Genomic DNA, 22,233 nt, shown 5'->3' with positions numbered 1-22,233 from the left:
TCATGGGGAAACAAGCTGTACTAAGTAAGGTGTTTGTATCCTATTGGAGCACTGGGAAAGCATTAAAGGATATATATTTTGGGATTGATAAAAGTTTACATTTTAAAAAGGTCATTCTGGCTGCAGCTATGGTGATGGCAGGTGAGGGGAGTGAGACTGGAGGAAGAACGATTTGGAGTGAGGAAAAGTCTAGAAGCAGGATAGCCAGTTAGGCGGTGCTTACAATATTAAATGTGAGGGTGGTTGCCTGAACTAGAAGAGGGGCATGGAAGTAGGGGATGGAAGTAAGTGGAAAGATTAGAGAAATATTTAGGTGGCAAGATCAGCATTGTTGGCATTCGTTGACAAGAAGTAACTCCCGGATTTCTGTCTTCATTAAATGCAGGGTTGTGGTGCCATTCACTTAAATACACAACAGAGGAGGTGTGAGGGCAGGGAACTGGAGATAATGTCTACAAGACATTCAAGGGGGCCTGTAGTCACATGTTTTCAGAGCAGTGTTCCGGACCTGAAATGTACATTTGAGATTATAAGTGGTACATAAAGCCGTGTGAGCAGATGAGATTGTACAAAGAAATGAGTAGAAAGCTTATATTAGAATCTAAAGAATGACAACTTTTAAACTTCTGATACTGACTAGCATTTGGGAAAAAATAAAATATTTTTCCTTATACCTGAACTTTGAAAATGCCACTATTATAATATATGTACCCTACAGGATTATTCATATAATTTTAATCAATAACACCTAAAATTAATGCATTCAATGCTATTAATCAACACCATCCACTAAGTTTAACATGTCTGTGTTCAAAACAGTATCATTTTTAACTTTTTTTTTTAAAGATTTTATTTTTTCCTTATTCTCCCCAAAGTCCCCCAGTACATAGTTGTATATTCTTCGTTGTGGGTCCTTCTAGTTGTGGTATGCGGGACGCTGCCTCAGTGTGGTCCGATGAGCAGTGCCATGTCCGCACCCAGGATTCAAACTGACGAAACACTGGGCCGCCTGCAGCGGAGCGCGGGAGCTTAACCACTCGGCCACGGGGCCAGCCCCTCATTTTTAACTTTTTTAAGGAGAAGAAAAAACAGAATTTGAGAGTTAACAGTCCGGTTATGCAAATAACGGTTAAGACAATTGACAATAGACCTATAAAATGGGTGGCCCGGAGGGTCCTGATGGTGTCGGAGGTCATATGCCAGTAAGCATACCAATCCATATAATTGTGGATTGTCTCCGGTAGTGCTCTGGAATTTGATTGTAGAAGTGGAAGTTAATTGGTTGAGGTGATTTAAATTGGAGGTTTTTAGGACTAGTTCATTGAATAAGGCAAAGGAACCAAGAACATCATGCATTGGCCAGAAAGTGGTTGATATAGTACACGATCTAGGCTCTAGGCTGGACCCAAAAGAAAATCAAACCAAGAAGGGGTCATGGTCCCCATTCGGTAAGCAACTGCAGATTTCATTTAAATTCAGTAGATTTTTAAGAAATGGGTGTGTCTACTTTGAAACCTTTCTTTTACAAGACATTGTCAAGCAGTTTTCAAAACAAATGGATTTTGTTGTGAAAGTGTTGCCCAAACCCTTGCAGATCAACTAAAAATTCTCTGCCTGCCACAGTTGGCATTTTAACCAGGCTTCTGCTCACCTCTGGATAAATGTGACTGTTCTGTTCCAGATTCTCAGCCAGTCTTAGCTTTGGTGCATATTCAAGGAAGCTTTCTCAATGAGTGGTACACACTGCCTTGACCTCCCTTTGATAAGTAACAAGGCAATGTAGCAGGAACTGCATTGACATTTTTCTTCCTTAAACCCCACAAGCATCAGGTTTGCATCCCTGCCTCTAACATAACGGCTCCAATAAAAATCAGTTTTTGGTGATTTCTCATATGATGAAGTAGAAGAAAAAGGAGTGGTTTGTCTGGAAGTATTGATGAGGTCAAAAGTCTCTCACTTGAAAGAATATCTCAGCCAAGATTCATTTAAGCAGCTCCATCAAAATACTCTGGGACTAGACTTCAACTTACCCTTGCAGTTTGTCTCATTCTGATCTTGCTCCCCAGTTCTGCTTTATTCCCTGAAACTCAGTCTCTCACTTGTACCTTAGACTTGAACCTGAAGTCTGTTCTTATTCTCCTTGCTCAGAGAATGGAATCCTCCTACACATAACTTCCAGATTCCTATGATGGAGTTTCTTTATTTAGAGATTTCCCTGGTACAACTCTCTATATGTCAACTTGGACCTTTGACTACTGCTTGCTCTCCAGCCTCACAAAGATGTGCTCTGATCATCTGTCTGTTAGTTCATCTGTAAGATTTCACTAAGATGCTTGGTTCAGTCTTCTCTGAGACCAATTTGTTGTTTATACTTCCTAATGTCTATATCCTCCTCCTGGTATCTGGGTTTCTTTCTTTCCATGTTTGCCCAAAGCCTACTTCCACTTTCCAGTGTCTTCTAAGCTTTGCCACCTCATTGCTACCAACTGGGCTATTATTAGCCTTTCCACTTGATCCCAGCTGCCTCACATCTGAATACACACCATTGTTTCCGGAACTGAATCAGCAATGGAGTCCACATCTGAAGAGGAATGCATTCAACAGATACCAGCACTCACAAGTCAGCTCACAATCAGCTGAATAATAGGGCTCAAAAGTAAGACACTGAACAGCGGACATTAGGACCAAAGTCTTTCCTTTCTTTTTTTTCTTTTTAATGTTTAAGATGTGATCAGATGATCATGTTATCAGAGCAACAAACTAAAATATAAAATATAGCCAAAGAACTAACCAGACCTTTCACAGGGCAGAAAGTTTTAAAATTATCTAGATCAATTCCGTGTCTCCTCCTCTTGCGTTCCTTTAGTGATTACATAGCAATTATTGTGTTGCATGCTAATGAAGGAAATATGGTAAGCAATGAAGAGATTATCTTATTTTGTTAGTGAAGGAAATATGATCAATTGAAATCTTGGCTCATTTCCCTAACAATAATTATTGTTGTGAAATTATCATAGCATCACTATATTAAACTTATTATGTGAAAAAGTTCCTCTTTCTTCCTCCTCAAAGCTGAAGCGTTATTGGCTCTGACCTATTCTAATCCTGGTTCCCCCATTTCTTAGCTGTTTAATTTTTTGACCATCACTTCACTACTCTGGGCTTCATTTTCATCATTTGCAAAATAAGGACAATGATAGTGCCTATTTTATAGAATTGTTAACAAGGATTAAATGTGTCAACACATGTTAAAACAATTTGAAGAGTGCCTGGAACATGGTGAGCATTAACAAAGTGTTAGCTATATTAATAACTCACTCATTAGATTTTTGAACACGACATTTTTTTTTATTTAACTCATTGCCATTGATGGAGAGAAAGTCTTTCTGCAGCTAGAGGTAAAAAGCTTAAAAGTGTCAAAACATTAGGGAGTCAACACATTGGTGTGAATAAGTTTTAGTCAAAGTGAAAATGAGGGCATTAGATAATTTGCAGTTTCAATGGTAATTGATTTTGGTGATTTCTCATATGATGAAGTTCAAAGGTCATGGTACCTAAAAAATGAAAGGAAAAGCAACTGAGTGGGGAAAGTTAGCAAAAGAGGATGCTGGAGGCCCAGAGACAAACTTCAAAGACTTTCCAATTTCTTGGAGGAGGACATGACTGTAGGTTGACGGGTGAGCTGTATCCCTTCCTCTGTCTTTGGAATGTATGTTCTGCCTACTCTTCCCATACTAGCAGCTGTCTCAAGGACATAGCCTTGAGAGAGTGAAGTGTTGTTGAGACCAGTTATACTGAATACATGACTGAATCCAGTTAAGGCCTTTATATAAACTTTTAAGATTCTGGAAAGCAGATGTGGAAATTTACTCATCTTGCCCCAGCCCATAACAGGGCTGGTCTGCGAACCCACACAATTTTGCCTGAGGCCTCACCTTGTCATTGCTGCTGCAGGAAAGAACCCAGAGCTGTGATCAAGATGTCTCTTTCCTGCCTCACTGTGTAGACACACACCAAGCCTGCAACTGTGATCCTGCTCAAGGCCAAGAGGGCTTCAATAGCGCCAAGCCCAGCTGTGAACTGTCTGGGCAGCGAATACTAAGAAAACTGGCAGCAAGATGGATATGGAGCTGAGCCAAGGACATCTACATTGTGTACTGCTTGCCTGGGGCTAAAAACTTGATGTAGGAATGGGTGAGAGTAAGGTCCTAGACGGTGCCAAATGGTCATGCTTGACTGGAAAGCAGAGACGGTCCAGACACAGGGGCCAGACGGTTCCCAGGAGGTCTGTTTATGGGCACGTACACCTGTTCTCCACGGTGAGTGTGTTCCAACAACTTGAGGTGGAGTTTATGAATTTGACTAATCCCTGCTTCACTTTGTATTTTTCAAACTGTTCCAACTCTGGGGAAGCTCACGTTTATATTCTCTAAGTAAAATACATTTCTCAGTAAAGGGAAAAGACTTCCCTTTTTCAAGTTTTATAATTTATACTTAACTCTAATTTTATGTTTGATGAATATGTACAGATTTTCTCCTCAACTATTCAGAATTTATAGACTTCTATCCAAACTCCTCCAAGTCAGTAAAAGTTGATTTTTTTTAATAATTCAAAATACGGGGGAAAAAAAACAACCACCAGAGAATGATATAACAAATATTCAGGTGCTTCACACTCAGCTCTATTAAATTCTAACATTTTGTCAAAATTGATTCAGAATTTGTTTAATAAAAACAAAACATTCCAGATACAATTGAAAGTTTCTAAATACTCCATCACATCAGTCCTTCCATCTTTAAAAGTAACCGCCATATTGAATTTGGTAATTCTCTTTCCAAACATCTTTATATATTATTATTAGATGTATATACAAAATAAATACCATTACTTATGATGCTTTAAATACTTTATATATAGTGTCATTATGCAATGTTTTTTATATTAACATGTTTTTGATATTACGAATTTTTATGTATTGTAATAATTATATACTGTTAATCAATGGTAATTAACCCTAGCTTCTATGACAAACAAACTGCATAAGATAAAAGTTTATTTCCCCCTCATGTAAGGTCCAATGTTGTTTACTCATATAAAATCCTTAGTAGATTCCTCCAGGTGCTGACTCAGGGATCTGAGCTTCTTCCATCATATGGCTCCACTATCTTAGATTGCTGTCCCTCACTGAAGTGGGAGAAAGAGGAAAAGAAGGGAAAGCACACTAGATATTTAACCATCTTGGCCAAGAAGTAACCCATAACTTTTCTCTTGACATTCTATTACTTGAAATATGTCACATGGTCAGTCTAACTACAAGGGGGTTACGGAGATGCAAAAATGTTATCACCTGGTTTCAGAGAACGAACTACAAAGTATTGCCATTAATTGCCATTAAGTGTCTACTTTAATTTGTAGAGATTTGGCTGCTGTTTATCAAAGTGCTATATATATATGGGGAAAAATTTGAATAGAGATTTAACCAAATGCTGCAGTAGCTGGAGTATTAGGGAGAACTATACTTTGACGTTCCCAAGGATGAGATGGGCAGAGAAGCATTGTAGAAATAGAAACCGACATGTAAAAGGCTTGCTTCTGTTTATACAGAAAATGGGAGCAGTTCAGTGTTAATTAAATATCAAGTACATGGTAATGGGGGAGGGGTTCAGTGAAGGAAAAACATTAGAAATAATATAAGTAAGAGACAGGGTCATGATTCCTTATGTACCCAGTTATAGCATGTTGCCTTCAACAAAACATGAACCAAGCTGCAAAAACCAGATTCTTTAAAAATGCTTCACACTTTGTCCTATAAAACTTTATACTCTTGCATACTGAATGAAAGGCAAGCCTATTATTTCCATTATTTTTTTCTTTCCCATCATTAAAAATGTTCAAGCTCTTTTAATAATGATTTAATAGAAAATTTTAGAAAACCATAATCATTTGAATTGATTACTAAAGTGACATAGTGACACTTTAGACAAGTGCAAAATTGCCTGATAATTTTCTGAAGAAAAGGAAAATCAAATCCAGAAATGTTCTCTACCTGACCCTTGGTGACAAAACTACTATTATGCAGACAATTTAATGAACAAAATGATGTTCCTTGGTTGAAATGAGAGAAAAATCAGTTTTTGAACTAGGTGCTAAAATGTCCAACCAGTTATTATTAGAAAATTTAACTTTTTAATAAATAACATGGACTGTTTTAAAAGCAGAGATTGAGAATAGCAGAATTAATACTATTTCTTTTTTGACTGGAGAAAGGGATAAAGAAGTGTTTGGAAAGAGCGATGTTTGGAGTTAACTGACCTGGATGTAATTCCAGGGCTGTAATTTACTAGATGGGTGGCCTTTGCATATCATATTGTTTCTATGTATCTCACTATTTCTCATCTTAAAATGAGAGTGTTGGGTCAGATTGTTAAATAGTCTGCTGGTATTAACATTCAATAAGTCTAAGAGAGTATTTGGCATCATGCGTTTGATATGACATAACTGTCAGCAAAAAAGTATTATGATTCTGGCAACTGAAATTATGCACAACTTCAATGACACTTTCATAAGTATGATGCTTTGCTGATGGTCGCGTTATTCATCTATTTACTCAAATTCCTGGGAAAATTAAAAATGAGCATTTTCTTAACTGAGTTCTACATGCAGTACGATTTTAGGGAAATATTGAGAATATATGAGAGAGACTTCTAGGAGAATAGTGACAACCACTATAGAAAGCCACCTAAGGCTAAACCCAAAGAAAAAAATAAGGAACATGTGGGAAACAAATAAAAATATATAAAACAGGAAAGGATAGCTATAAAAGTACAAAAATAAAAGTAAAAAGCTCCAAAATCTAATGATTAATTCCTCAGACACACACACATTGGCTTTCAGTTCGGCCACTAACTCAGTGGAATATTGGTAAGATACCTAACTTCTTGATGGCTTAATACCCTCATCTTGATTATTTCATGAATAGCACCTAACTAATCTCTCAATCAAAATTTTGCACACTGCTATATTGGTACTGCCTTGGAGCCCTATGCATATTCATCTCCAGATTGCTAAGAGGAGGTTCAAAATTAGGTTGGAATAACTGGATAGTCTCTCTTAGAACTCAAATAATTTGTTGTTAAATTCAGATTTGAATTATAGACTTTTCTTTTCCAAAATTGAATGCCTTACCACTTTCCCTATTGTTTACCCATGTTTTGTTTTTGTTTAGTTTTTCCTGTTCTAAATGAAAGTTGCCTTTTCCTCTTTAGCAAGAATGACTTTTTGTCTAATCAGCTCCGAATTTTTAATGTTTCTAGTTCTTAACAATAAAACAAGTGCCACGAGGAAATAATGTGATAATACTGGAGATCTAAAATTTTAGAATATATTTTTCTTCCCCTTCTGGCTCTTTACTGATAATTTATGAAACTTATATACATCACTAACTTTTAAAAAGGAAAATTTATTTTCTCTGAAAATAAACTTTCAAAATCTTCCATTGTGATATTGGTTTAGCATAAAAATCTTAATGAGATTGATTCAAAATAATTTGAAACTGAAACTACAGACCTCAAAATTCATTAATTTTGGAAAAAATAATGCCTTTCTCATCTGACTAATGGGAGATTCGTGTGTCCTCATATTGGTTGATCTATCAGTGGTAATTGATACCGCTGATCATTTCCTTTTCCTTAACACACTTTCTTTCCATGGTTCTCAGAACAGCACATTCTCCTGGTTTTCTTCTACCTGCTCTTCCTTGTTAGTCTCTTTTTCTAGTTCCTCTCTATCTACCCCAACCTCAAAAGGTTGAAACGCCCCAGGGAACCTAGAATTTCTTCCCTTTTCTACCTGTGCTCACAAGGTTGGTAAAATTATGCAGTCCGTGGTATTAAACAATCTATTAGTTTGCTGGGGCTTCCATAACAGAATTCCACACACTGGGTGGCTTAAACAGAATTTATTTTCTTCTGATTCTGGAGGCTAGATGTCCAAGGTCATGGTGTCAGCAGGTTTGATTTCTCCTGAGGCATCTCTCCTTGGCTTACAGATGGCCCCATTCTTGCTGAGTCCTTACAAGGCCTTTCCTCTGTGTGAGAGCACCCCTGGTGACTTTTCCTCTTCTTATAAGGACACTAGTCATATTGGATTAGGGCCCCACCCTTTTAACCTCAATCACTTCTTTAAAAGACCTATCTCCAAATACAGTCACATTGAGGGTAGCGCCTCAACATATTGGTTTTGGAGAAACACAATGAAGTCCATAACAAATCCCATCTACATGCTCATGGCTTTCAAATTTATATCTCCAGCCAAGACCTCTTCCTTGAAATGGAATTATCCACTTCCCACTCAAAATCTCAACTTGGATTTCTAATAAACATATCCAATTTAAGATGTCCAAAACTGACTTATGACACAAACTCCCTTTACCAAACTGTTCTCAATGTCCTCCCCATCTCAGACAATGGCAACTCTTCCATCTGCTCAGCTCAGAGACTTTGGAGTCATCCTTAATTCCTTTCTTTCCCTCATACCCTATATCCAATCTGGCAGAAAGCCCTGTTAACTCTAGCTTCAAAATAGATCCAGAATATGACCACTTCTCATCACTTCTACATCCACTGTAATTTTTCCACCTGGATTAGTGACATAACTCCCCCCACCCTCCAACAGTCTATACTCTACAGTAGTTAGAGTGATTCTGTTAAAAAGCAAGTCAAATCACGTTATTCTCCACATCAAATCCTTCCACTGGCTTCCCAATCATTCTCAGAATGAAACCTTTAACTCTCGAACTGATCTGTTGCTTTTTCTGCCTGCCTCTGCTCTACCAGCACTAGCCTCCTTAAACATAACAGACACATTCCTACTTCAGTATCTTTACACTTTCTGGTCTCTTTTGGCAATGTTCTTCCTTACCAGATTTACATGGCTCACTCCATCGCTATCTAGAGCCCTTTTCTCAAATGTCACCTTTTCACTGAGGTCTTCCCTGACCACCACTTCTAAAGTTTCTAGGACTTTAGAAACTTCCGTGGGTCCTATTTCCATTCTCTGGTTTACATTTTTTTTTCTTTTGTCGCTGTCTAAATATACAGTATACTTTACATATTCACCTTGCTTATGATCCATCTCTCTCACTAGAACTCCTTGAATTGGAGTTTACATTCTAGTGGCAAGGATGGATTTTTATCTGTTTTGTTCACAACTATATACTCAGTATTTAGAATAGTGCCTGGTCCATATTAGACATCCAATAAATATTGCTCGATTTATTTCTCTATGTATGCATCCATGCAACAAATACTTATTTCATATCTATTTCGTATCAGACATAATTCTAGATAAGGGATATGTATTGGTGAGTTAAAGAAAAAGTTCCTTTTCCTCATAGAGTTTCAATTTAGTGATTTTATTGTAAGAATGAATATGATAGTAAAGAACACAGAAATCTCAGCCACAATACTTGGCTATGTGTGGACACAGGAAGTGCTGAACCACCAGGAATAACAGGAATCATGATGGAATTTAAAATGTTAATGGAAGGCATTAAGGCAGCCCACAAGTATGGCTGTACTTTTGGCTCCTTTGCAGTTGTGTAGATTTTCAGTCATGTGTCGTCTTCCAAGCATTCCGTCCTTATTATTACTCAACTGCTATCCCAGTTACTTCTTATCTTCTGGGGGTATTCTGCCTTATTGGTTCACCAACATTTGGCTATCTCCTCTCTGTGCTCCACCTTTTCTCCATGAGAAACAGTGCGGCATAGTGGTGAATAATACTGGCTTTGGATTTTGACTTTGTGAGCTTGAATCCTGGCTCTGTCACATCTAAAGCTGTGTGATCAACAGCAAGTTGCCTTTTCCCATCTGTTCTTCCTTTAGAAAAATCTGAAAAATGAAGACAATATTACCAGAGTTCAGAGATGGTAGGTATAAATGGCTTAATATACGAAAAAGGATTTAGAACAGTTCTTGGCACATTGTGAGCAGTAAATAGACTCATAGTTTCTACTTGAGAAGTATGGCTTATACAAAACACCTGCTCCTTGCTGTTTCATCGCAACCCGTCAACTTCGCAGCACCTCCTCTAACTCACAAACGTTTAACTTCTGGACCTTTTGCCTACAGCTTCAGAATGATTTCTTAGCAATTGCTTTCAATTCCACTGCATTTAACTTAAAAATTAGAGAATAATTTGTTTGCTCACCACCTAAATTTGTGTCTTAATTTCCTGTCTCTCATATTGATATTTTGTTTTGTCGTAATAATCTTAGGTAATTCTTGCTGAAATTATCTGTAGGGGGCAAACCTTTCTTGGTCCTTTTATGTCTAGAAATGACTTTATATTGCTAACACCAATGAACGCTAGCTTGTGAGAGTATAGAATTAGCACTTCAAAGTCATTTTCACTCAGAATTTTAAAAAATTCATTGATTTCTGGTCCTAAATTTGCTGATAAGAAGTTCTAAGGCACGGGCTAATAAACTTTGCTTTTCTCTTGTTAAAAAAAGAATTTCTGGTACTAAGTTTGCCAATAAGAATAACAAACTATTCTGTCTGTTAGGTAGACAATGCGATTTATTTTTCTCAAGAGAATTTTGTATATTTTTCTTTATCCAAGATGTCCTGAAAATTCACCAGAATATGACTAATTAATTCTATTTAACATTCAATGAACTTATTCAATCATAAAACTAATAACTTTTGGCATTTCTGGGACATTTCTATTTCTTTTATTATTTGCTCCTCACCTTTTTCTCTATTCTTGCTTATGTAACTTCTGGATTTCTTTTCAGTGACTATTTTGTCTTTGCAATACAATCTTGATAATTACTTGATTCTATTATCTGGCTCACTGAAAATTTTCAATTGTGTCATTCATTTCATCTATCAAATTTTCTCTTAAAATTGCAATGAATTTCAATTTCCTGGAAACCCAGTCTTTTGTTTTCGCTGTTGTTGTTGACTTTTGTTTTGCTTAACAGTTATTCTTTTCATCAGCTGTCTGTATCTACTTAAATCTTCCTCAAGCTATTTGCTTGCTTTAAAGTAGTCTTACTTCTCATGAGGATTTAGTTTTCTGCTTGGGGAATTTATCCCCTTTCCTTCATGATGTTGGTTTCCCTTAAAGATTTGCTGACCCTTGATTATCTGTCCATATTTATACGCCAGGGTCCATAGTAAATAGTATTTCATTTCCTAAACCCAAATTAGAACCATTCCATGTCTATGGCTAATACATTTCCGATTCCACAAAGAGAAGGAGACTTACAACCTCCGCATCCTCCTTCTGGTATTTCTTCATCGTTAGTATATGAAAGTGACTTACAGCAGGAGTATAGAGTGGCATTTCATATATGGTAGGAGTAACTTACGACTGAAGAGAAGATGTTGTTGCTTAAAATGTTGACTGATTTAAGTTTTATCCCCCAGAGGGAGGATAGTTTTATAACTATCTTTATTCGGAAAATGATTAGAGTAAAAATTCTTTCATTAGCTAATTACATTGGCACTATATCACTTCAGTGATCAATCCAGATGCCTAGGTTTTCCAAATTTTCCCTCAAATCTCTCTTAAAGTAATTGGAAGAATTCTAATGACAACTAAGTAAAAATGACAGGTTAATAATGTTTTGATTTTCATTTAGTAATGGTGAGTACGTATTTAACATGGGGCAGAGACAAAAACAAGTTTTATTTCCCAACCAAATCTCCTACTTGTTTTTCTACTCTGATTCTTGTTTAGCTGAAAGTTAGAACACATTTCTCTCCTCATCTAACTCCCTTCCTGTCCTCCTCCCATCTCCCCACTCCTGTCAGCACTGCAAATACATTTTATGTCCAATTCTCCTTGAAATTACCATTTCCTTTATTGCCATCAACTGTACAGCTTGAAGCCTTTGCTTGTGTTTCCCACCTGCCCCAACTCCTCTGAAGTTCTTAATTCCATGACTTCAAGATCTAGCAGAAAGTTTCAACTTTTTTGAGGTGTCTTCCCTGACACTCCAAGATAAGATGGAAAGTTCTTTAATCATTTCTCTTTGGATGTGTTTACCTTGCTATTTTTTATCTTTTTTTTTTTTTTTTTTTTTGCTGAGGAAGATTCGCCCTGAGCTAACATCTGTGCCAATCTTCCTCTATTTTGTATGTAGGTCGTTCCCGCAGCTTGGCCGCCAATGAGTGGTATAAGTCCATGCCCAGGAACTGAACCTGGGCTGCTGAAGCAGAGCACAATGAACTTAACTACTAGGCCATGGGCCAGGCCCTGGTTTTTATCTTTTATTGTTTCATAGTTTTAAAAATATTTTTGAGTAATTGCATGAATCCTAAGGCCATATGTTTAGATAAAAAAATGTTTACCTGGATAATCACTTGACCATTTGTAACACTTTTGTTCTCCAGTTAATCCCAGGCACTAAAATTTAGTCTTGGAAACAAGTAAGATGAAAAGTATAAATAGTTCCTATTAAAAAATAACAGTAAAATCTCTACACATTAACAGAGTTATGAATGGCAGACTAAAGCAATATCTCACTGGTAACAACCTTAATAGTCACTGTCTTAGTCTTTGTCTTTGTCTTCTACCCACAGGTCCACATTGATCAGCCAGAGGCCACAACACTACAAGACTTCCAGTTTTCAGAGTGACCTTTTACAAGATTCCACTCGGGGAGCATAAGTCTCCTGAGCTTAATGAAAAAAATCTCTAATCCGGGCTTGTTCTAAAAATGTAAATCACTCATAACGTAGGATAAAGCATAAATGCATTTAATTACATAGAAGTTGCAAAAAGCATACACTTATCTCAATAGAGGTTAGAAAGCATTTTATGGTGGCAACATTTTTTCATAATTAATAGTGTACTGACAAAGAGTATAGATTGTCTTTAGACTACCTGAATTTGAATTCTGTCTCTATCATTTAATTGCTTGACCTTGGATAAATTAATGAACTTTCTGTGTCTCAGTTACTTCACCTGTAAAACAGAACTAATTATAGTATCACTACCTTGCGAAGTATTTTTTGTGTGTATGAGGAAGATTGGTCCTAAGACAACATCTGTTTCCAATCTTTCTCTTTTTTCTTGAGGAAGATTGTTGCTGAACTAGCATCTGTGCCAATCTTCCTCCATTTTATGTGGGACGCCGCCACAGTGTGGCTTGACTTAGGTCCACGCCTGGGATCCAGACCTGTGGACCCCAGGCCACCAAAGCAACACACGAGACCTTAACCACTACACCACCAGGCCAGCCCCTTCATCAGGTATTATAAGCCCAAAATATGTCAAGTTTTTAAAATAATATTGTAAATAATAAGCCAATAAAAATGTTAACTATTCTTATTAATATAAAATTAGTGTTTCTAATAAAAGCAATGACTTGGAATATCTCTATTAATAAGATAGAGTATATATTTTAAAACAAAAAAATCATATACTTGAGTAGAGATCTCCTTAAAACAGGAAAAGAATACTCTTATAATCATTCCAATATTGGAAATAGCAGAATTTTGAGAAGAAATTCAAAAGAAATATAAATATTGGAAAAGAATAAAATATGAATTTACTTAAGATATATAAAACTGCTGTAGCATTATGAGTAAAAAGTAAAAATAAAAAGAGATAAAAATGTACTTAGCTAAATTATATGATATAAGTTTTATGCTCAAAAGTCCATACAACCAGAAGTATCACAATTAGAATGTACAACTATGTACTGGGGGGCTTTTGGGAGGAGAAGAAGGGGGGAAAAAAAGAAGATTGGCAACAGTTGTTAGCTCAGGTGCCAATCTTTAAAAAAAAAGTCCGTATTATAATATATGAATAGGAAGACCTGAAAAATACAAAGTGAAAAAGGACATTTTTCATATTAGCAGCTAAAAATCTGTTAAATAACTGGCTATTAATATAGCTTGCAACACAAGACATTTTTTCTAAGAAAATAATACACCCTTAGAGACTAATTCATACGCAAAAAATGAAGTGAGACCATTCCCATTAACACAGATAAAAATACTACTTAAGTGAATAGGTAGATTAATGTAAGAGCAAAGTTATGCAAGATTTTATAATCTTAATAAATTAATACAGTACTTAATCTAAAAAATGAAGTATGAAAGCCTAACAAAGGATACATAAACATTTTAAAACGTAATAATAGTGTGGCTACTTTACCAAAATTCAAACCTTATTAACAGTGATTGTGATAAAAATGTAACATATTATAACTGAAAGTTTGTACCCTTTGACCAGTTATAAGTTCTGAGGATCTAATGTACAGCATGGTGATTATAGTCAATAATATTGCATTTTGAAATTTGCTCAGAGAGTAGATCTTAAGTATCCTCATCACACCCACAGAAAAATGGTAACTAAGTGAGGTGATTGATATGTTAATTAGCTTGGTTGTGTAAGCATTTCACAATGTATACATATATTAAATCATCATTATACATATAGAATTAAATATGTACAAATATCTTATTGGGTTAAATCAGAAAACCTGATCAATTAAACAAAATGCAAATTCCACAAATAGATACAGAAAATAGCATATCGTATGGCTATTAATATTACAAATTGTCCTTAAGATAGATTGTGGAAATTTATACTGCCCCTAAAGTGTATGAAACTGTATTTCTTCACAGCATTCACTATACTTGATATTAAGCCTTTTTAAAATAGCAAACTAATGAATAAAATTAGCATGTCATATTTTTTTTAAATTGTATTTGTTAAATTGCTACCAAGGTTGAAATTTTTTAATATATTTTGTGGTTACTTCTTTTGTGAAATGCCCGTTGCAATCATTTACCCATTTATGTATTAGGTTTATTTATTTCTCATTAATATATATCAACATTTTAAACATATAAATTTCCAATATACTTTCCAAGTTTTCACTCATTAGTTTTTATAAAATATTTCAAATACCTAGAATATATAGAGAGTAGAATAGTGAACACCCGCAGATCATGTTTTGGTTAATTTGCCTGAGATTTTTTTTTCGGAGGGGGATAAAGTATTATAGATTCAGTTGAAGCCTGTATTATATCCTAAAATCTAGTATCTTTCCTAGCCTTCCAGTCTATTTTTACAACAGATATGTATCTATCTATCTATCTAAGAGCTATATATGTATACAAAATAATATATAATCTGGTGTCTGCACTTAAATGTTTTTAACTTTGCTTAATGTTATCACACGCATATCATTCTGCACCTAGCTCCTTCGTTTTTGCTTAATGTCTTATATTGAGATTTATCTGTGTAAAGCCGTGTAGATACTTATCTATTTTGACTGTAGTATTCCATTGTGTAACTATATCTGTATTTATTTATGCTCAATAGGTAAACATTTAGGTTGTTGTCAGTTTTACGCTATTAAAAGCAACACTGTTTTTAATTAAGCAGAGACTCAGAACACTATTTTAACTATTCAACACTAAGAACATTCTTAGACTGCGGGAGTGGATCTCTAGGCTATCTTCCAGATGGTGGAAATTCTGGGCCAAAGGGCACACGCAACTTTGACTTTACCAGATATGTCCAAATTGCCTTACAAAGTGTTCAGATCAATTTATATGCCTACTAAAAGTATACAGGAGTTTCTAATCAATATTTGGCCTTCTTAAGTTTTGCGTATCTGATAGGTGTGAAAGGCTTAGCACTGTTTTGATTTGCAGTTCTTCATTTGGAGTGGCTCTTTGTCCCTTTTGCTTTCTCTTTTATTTACTTGTGGGAGATTTTTCCTTTTTGGTAAATTCTTCATACTGATCCTTTGGCAGTTAAATTTGCTGAAAACATGTTCTTTAAGTGTGTGACTTGACTTTTCACTACGTTAATAGTCTCTTTTGATTTAAAGGTTACAATTTAATGTAGTTATTTCTGTTAATCTTTTCCTTTACAGTTTGTACTTTTGTTTATCTTTAAATCTTTTCCTATACCAAAATCATAAATATATTTTCCCATACAATTTTTCTGGAGTTTTGGTTTTTATATTTGAATTATATATCCACCTGCAATATATATTTGTGTATGTAATGAGGTAAAAAATCTGCTTTTTTTCCCCTTGTAAATAACAGTCTCTGCAGAATTTATTGAATAGCTCATTTTTCCCCACTTTTTCTAAAATAGAGGAATATTTCTATGCCCTTTATTTGTTTATACTATTTTTTCCTATCCCTACATGAATTCCAAACTGACCACAAACTTTCAATTTCAGTAGCTTGATAAGTCTTGACATTTCAAAGGCAAGTGCCCCATATCCTCCCTCCTTTTATTCTTCTTCAAAATTTTCTTGTCTTTTTTTTGACTCTTCACTCTTGCATTTGAATTTTAGGATTGGTTTCTTAATTTCCACTATAACTGTAGGAATTTTGATTCAAATTGATTATATTTCTTACACTGGATAGAATTGACCTCTGTATGATGTTGAGTCTTCCCAACTACATGTGCGTTACATTTTCATTTATCTGGATCTTATTTTACGTCCTTTAATAATGTTATATAGATTCTCTATAAAGCTCTTGCACATTTTTTTTTCAGTTATTCCTGGGTGCATATGAGCTTTTGCTATTATTGTAATGAAATGTTTTCCTATTATGTTTTCTTGTGGTAACCACCGTGTATAGCAATACTGCTAATGAGTATTTAAATGTTATTTGATCTTGAATCCAGTAAGCTTGCTTAACTCTCTTATTATATTCTTACATGTTTGAAGACTTCGTTGGATTTTCTTTCTAAACAAACTTAACATGTAGAAATAAGGAAAGTTAATTTCTTCTTTTTCTATTTTTTATTGTCTCATTGAAATATCACACCTCTGGTACAACGTTGAATAGTCCTACTTTAATAGAAGTGCCTCTTAAATTTCACAATGAATTACTTTTCAAGTATATGTTTTTAAAATGACTTTACAATTATGTATTCTGATCTATCAACATTTTCTTTTAATGTTACTGCTTTGGCCAGCATATGTCAAAAAGAAAAGAAGTTCAATGAGCATTTGTTAGATGCTGGATGAGCATATTGTGTGTACCTATTTATTATTTCTACAGTTTCAGTTTTTTTTTTTTTTTTAAAGATTTTATTTTTTCCTTTTTCTCCCCAAAGCCCCCTGGTACATAGTTGTGCATTCTTCGTTGTGGGTCCTTCTAGTTGTGGTATGTGGGACGCTGCCTCAGCGTGGTTTGATGAGCAGTGCCATGTCCGCGCCCAGGATTCGAACCAACGAAACACTGGGCCGCCTGCAGCGGAGCGCGCGAACTTAACCACTCGGCCACGGGGCCAGCCCCTACAGTTTCAGTTTTTACATTTAAATCTTCAACTCAACTGAAACTTATTTTAGCAAGAAGTATAAGAAAATCCTTATATTTATTATTTTCCAGAGAAATAATTTTCCTATTATTTATTGGAAAATCTGTTATTTATTCACTAATTTGAAACATTAATTTGAGTATATGCTTGATTTTTTATCCTGAGATAAATTTCTGGGGAATGGAGGATAAAGTTAGGGTAGGCATGTATTTCTTCCTAACTTATGGTAAGGAAGCTGCTTTATAGTACTTCCAAACAATTATTATCATCTTTCTTTCCACATATTTCCAACCTAATATATCCATTCACGTTAACTTTTTAAGCCAACTTGAGGACAGAAAATAATGGGTTAACTGAGACTGCAGAGTATCATACTTGCTTGGCACATAGTAGATGCTTAATAAATTTGATTGAAGCAAGACTGAATGGAGTTGAACTTTAGTTATATTCTTAAACTATGAATGAAAATATTTGTTATTTTGTTTTTCACAAATCCCTGTTAATCTTTCCCTTAAAGTGTACCATCTACATTAAATCTGTGCAGTGTCTCTGACATAGCTTATCAAAAATAGCTTTAGTATGAACATTATTTGTCTGGGCTCAGTATTTACAAGAATAAATAAATAAACAGGACTAATTTAAAAATGAAACCATCTTTTTCAAGTTTGATCTCAATGCAAAGTAACAATTTAAAGCTGTTTACTGTATATTCTCACCAATAAGCTTCTTCACTAAGAATCTGTGTAAGATTTCTTAATCTTGAGACACTTCCATTCTAGTTGGATGCTAATTTTTAGGATCCTCCTTTTGTTCTCCTACTGATAATAGGAGTAGGGATGGCCAATGACTCTCAGGGCCAGCTTTAAGAAAAAATGGAAATTGAGTTGAATTTTGAAGGGGAGAAGGTCTTAATAAAGAGGACTGATTTGGAAAAAAAAACAAGAAACTTCATAGAGGAAGTAAGTGTTGCCTTTTTCAAGTCATAAAAAAAATTTCCTCTGTGTCTGGACCTGACGATTCTTAAGTTTTTTCAATTATATACTTATTTCTTTTTATTATTTTGAATTCATTTATTCCCTAATTAGTTCCAAAAATTATTCAAGACAGCTTACACACTATATATATTCAGTGCAACATATCTGTTTTTAAATTAGCAAGGTGTGACAAAGGAAAATTAAATTTAGAATTCTAAGGCATCAGAGAGAAATGCAATATATCAAAATGTAGGTCATTAAGATGTTACGTAATGATTAAAGCTGAATTGTACCTATAATTCTGAGATTCCCAGTGACCAAAGAAAGCAGGGAAATTAATGAATTTTAGAATTTCTATTGTCCATAAGATACAAGCTATTCCGGAAATAAGAGAATTTTCAGAATACCAGCGTCTGGGAAAAACTTTCTCCCACAGATCCTAACACATAAGATACTGAGTGATACAGTGTGTCCATCCCCAATAGCTTACCAATAATAGATGCAATAATGAATATCTTATGACTTCCTGTAGTGTCCTTCCATGTGAGTGGAAGGCATAATTTAAAAGCCAAATTCAGTGAAAGTGGCCTGAACTGGGGCATGCTAAACCTTAGGATTCACGTATACAAAGTCACCAATACTCTTCCTTAATTTTAGAATAAAATCGTGGCTCTTTAGCAGACTGCTAAATAAAATCCTAGTTGTTATTCAAAAAGAATTATTGCAGTTTATGATCAACTGGAAACCATATATCCCAATAAAAGCTGTATAAGTTAAAACACTGTGAACGCCAAACTAAATACTTCTTTTGTGAGTTGAATTTGACTAGCAAGGCTGATAATTTGCAACCTCCAACAGATGGATCAATTGACAAATTCCACGTGGAAAGGGACTCTCTGTATGCTGTCTTTTTCACTACTGAATCACCAGCTTTTAGCATAGTGTCTGGCACCTAGTAAATGTTCAATAAATAGTTGAGGAATAAATGAATGAAGTAAACCTCCATGCATTCACGTTTTCTACAGTGCAGCTTTTGCAGAGTTGTGAGGCATAGAGAGAGAGGTTCTATGCTTCAGCAAGGACCTGAAGCATAAAGGGATCTTCTCTCTTGCCCATTACAAGCAGATCCATATGAATTAAAAAGAGGTAGATTGACATACTTTTAAGGAAATTAAGAAACCTGATTAAGAGTTAGCATTGTCCCGAGAAGAAATGGCCCGTGTATTTAAGGTTGTGAGGCACAAATGAGAAAATTAAATTTATGCATGGGTGGAATGTCAGGATTGACACATGTATAAACGTTTGTACAATTTTTTAGACACCTTCCAAAATCTTCAAGTCCTGACCTTTCCAACTATTTTATGTCACCATTGTACTTCTGAAAGCTTGCCCTAGTCTATCACCTTCTCTCCCTACTGAACACTATCTGACTTTAATTCCTTTTGCTTGGGTTATTGTAGTAACTCTTATTCCTTCTTACTGTTTTTCTCTGTCTCTGGTTCCTTCTCGTGGGGTCCATGCTTCATAGTGCAGAGTAGTTAGGTCCATAGATTCTGCATTGAAATACTGATTCCAACTTTTATTAGCTGTTTGATATTAAACTAGTTAAATTACCCTGATTTATTCTTAGTATCACCATCTGCAAAAGGAGAATAATAATAATATCTATCACATTTGGATGGTTAAAATGCTTAAATGAGATAATCTATGTAATGTGCACAATAAACAGCCAATAGTCAGCAAGTGACAAGTGTTAATTGTTCTTATCATAATGACTGTACCGGAACATTCCATCTAAAACCTAAATCTAACCCAGATCATTCCTATTTAAAACTTTTCTGTGATTTCCAGAAGCTTAAATCTGCATAGTGGAGTATGTAGCTTTACTTATAGTCTGGTCTCAGTTTCCCTTTGCACCCTCGTCACCCACCATCCCTACCTCCCTCCTTTTACCTTCTGCTCAGACATTTCAGGGTTCAGCCAGCAAAGCAGACCATAGTCTTTCAAGTCTCTAGAATTTGGCACATGCTGTTCCCTCCTCTTGGAATGCCCTTCCCTACCATCCTCTGGCAAAAAGCTTTCTTCTTCTCTGGAAATCATATCTACCTCTCCCTGGTAGAATTAACAACCATCCTGTCAGCTTATAAACTATCTAGTGATATAATGAATTTATTTATATTTGTGTCCCTCTCCCCAATTAGTCTGTGAATTTCCCTAGGTTGGGAACCCTCTTTAAGTCATCTCTAAATCCCAGAAAGCCTAGAACATAGTAAAAATTTAAGATATACTATTAAGTGAGTGAACAAACACCTAGCCCAGGACCTTCGCCCAACATGTGCTCAATGACATTTATCGAATTGCATCGACTGAATTTGATTTAATTCAAACAACTCTTCCTCCTGCAGAGCCCCAGTCTACCTGCAAACAGAGGTTAGACCTCTGGGTTTTCAGGATCCTCTTCTCAATTATTAACACAAGCTAACAAGCTGGCAATTTAAGAAATAGGTTTTCCTTACTAGGACCTAGAATCCCAGTGAAACTCGAGGCAGATGGCCCCAGAAAAAGGATTGCCTGCCCAGAGATGCTGTCTCATCGCTTGCTTCCCTCACCTCCCATGTCTGGAGAGACACAAAAGCGGAGGGAAGAAAAGCGGGGGAGCGAGTGAAAAAGTTGACCTGCCCCTTCTCCCCCTCCCACACTAAGCCAGAAGTGTTAACACGCCTCCCAAGGGGACCTGATTCTTCCAGTCCTCAAATCTGACCTGCGTTTCCTCTGTCCCTTCCCTTCTTCTCTGGTTCCCCCTCTCCAGTCACTTCGCCCCCTCACGTCTCCCCCCACCATCACACCAACACACACACTGGCCACCAGAGAACCTCCCCGCCTCCAGATTCCCAGTTCTAGGACCACTGTGACTGTCAAGGAAAGATGCCAATCATAGGCAGCCTTAGCCAGATCCCTGGGAGTTGAGTAAAAAATCAGGATGAGGGCAGAAAGGAAATGAACATAGCAACCTCCAGTGCAGGAAGAAAGCTCCGTATACACATGCACCTAGGATCCCGAGCAAGAAAACAGCAGGATATATCCGACTACCCGGAGGACGCGGAGCACCACAAACAGGAACTTTAAAGGGATTGAAATCTGTTGCCTGTTCCACTAGGAATACTGTTTGCAAGGCACAAGGTGTCTTTTGGTAGTGAGCACCCTCTGCGCATGCGCAGGTCCATTCGGGAATTAACTGCCCTGCCGCCGACTAAGTTGCATTCCTTGAATCTTCGCAGAAAAGACAATTCTTTAATCAGAGTTAGTAATGTGGACAGTACAAAATCGAGAGAGTTTGGGGCTTCTCTCTTTCCCTGTGATGATTGCCATGGTCTGTTGTGCACACAGGTGAGCTGCTGCTGTTGAACGTCTCTTTTGGTGTTTTTCTTTTTACATGCTTGCTGGATCATGTAGCTTGTTATTTGGGGGTAGGTGTGCCTGTCTATTTTTATGTCTGCTCGCAGTTTGTGCTCATTCTGAATACGGTCCCTACTTCTTCCCTCCAGCGCCAATGAGCCCAGCAACATGTCATACGTGAAAGAGACAGTGGACAGATTGCTCAAAGGATATGACATTCGCTTGCGGCCGGACTTTGGAGGTAATGCTTCATCTTTTTTCAACCTGTAACCCATATCTAGTTCTCTTTTCCCGTCAAAGATAAATGTCAAAAAAACAAACAAAAAAAAAGCGTTTCATTTTCGTAAGCGTGCGCTACACCCTACGCCCTGGACACACACACACACACACACACACACACTCACCGGACACCCAGTCGCAGGTGAATGAACCCCCAGGCAGAGCCGACCTTCCTCCGGCCCGACACACCCTCTGCATAGTCACTGCATCACCCGTGTGCCTACACCTGTTTTCCCAGGCTGTACCCTGCAAAAGGGTTGGGGG

The 22,233-nt window shown here is 36.3% G+C and overlaps 1 protein-coding gene and 1 long non-coding RNA gene across 3 annotated transcripts in view; one reads left to right on the top strand and one right to left on the bottom strand.

Moving 5' to 3' along the window:
* Positions 1-9,392: 9,392 nt before the first annotated feature.
* Positions 9,393-22,217, bottom strand: LOC139082595 (uncharacterized). Of its 2 annotated transcripts, none has more exons than XR_011538765.1 (2): positions 22,095-22,217; positions 9,393-9,891 (listed from the first exon to the last, which is right to left on the bottom strand). It is a non-coding gene; the product is annotated as an uncharacterized lncRNA (long non-coding RNA). The 2 variants fall into 2 exon arrangements; XR_011538764.1 differs by lacking the exon at positions 22,095-22,217 and adding an exon at positions 21,306-21,442.
* GABRB1 (gamma-aminobutyric acid type A receptor subunit beta1) overlaps positions 21,449-22,233 on the top strand; it is a 362,353-nt gene continuing 361,568 nt past the window's right edge. Inside the window, exons 1-2 of the mRNA XM_008521485.2 lie at positions 21,449-21,681; positions 21,840-21,931. Coding sequence (XP_008519707.1) covers positions 21,602-21,681; positions 21,840-21,931 — 172 coding nt within the window. The 5' untranslated portion in view covers positions 21,449-21,601. The remainder of the gene's footprint in view (positions 21,682-21,839; positions 21,932-22,233) is intronic.

This window comes from Equus przewalskii, chromosome 3 (assembly GCF_037783145.1).
Source record: "Equus przewalskii isolate Varuska chromosome 3, EquPr2, whole genome shotgun sequence".
NCBI lineage: Eukaryota > Metazoa > Chordata > Mammalia > Perissodactyla > Equidae > Equus > Equus przewalskii.
This window is presented reverse-complemented; position numbering and strand designations above follow the sequence as displayed.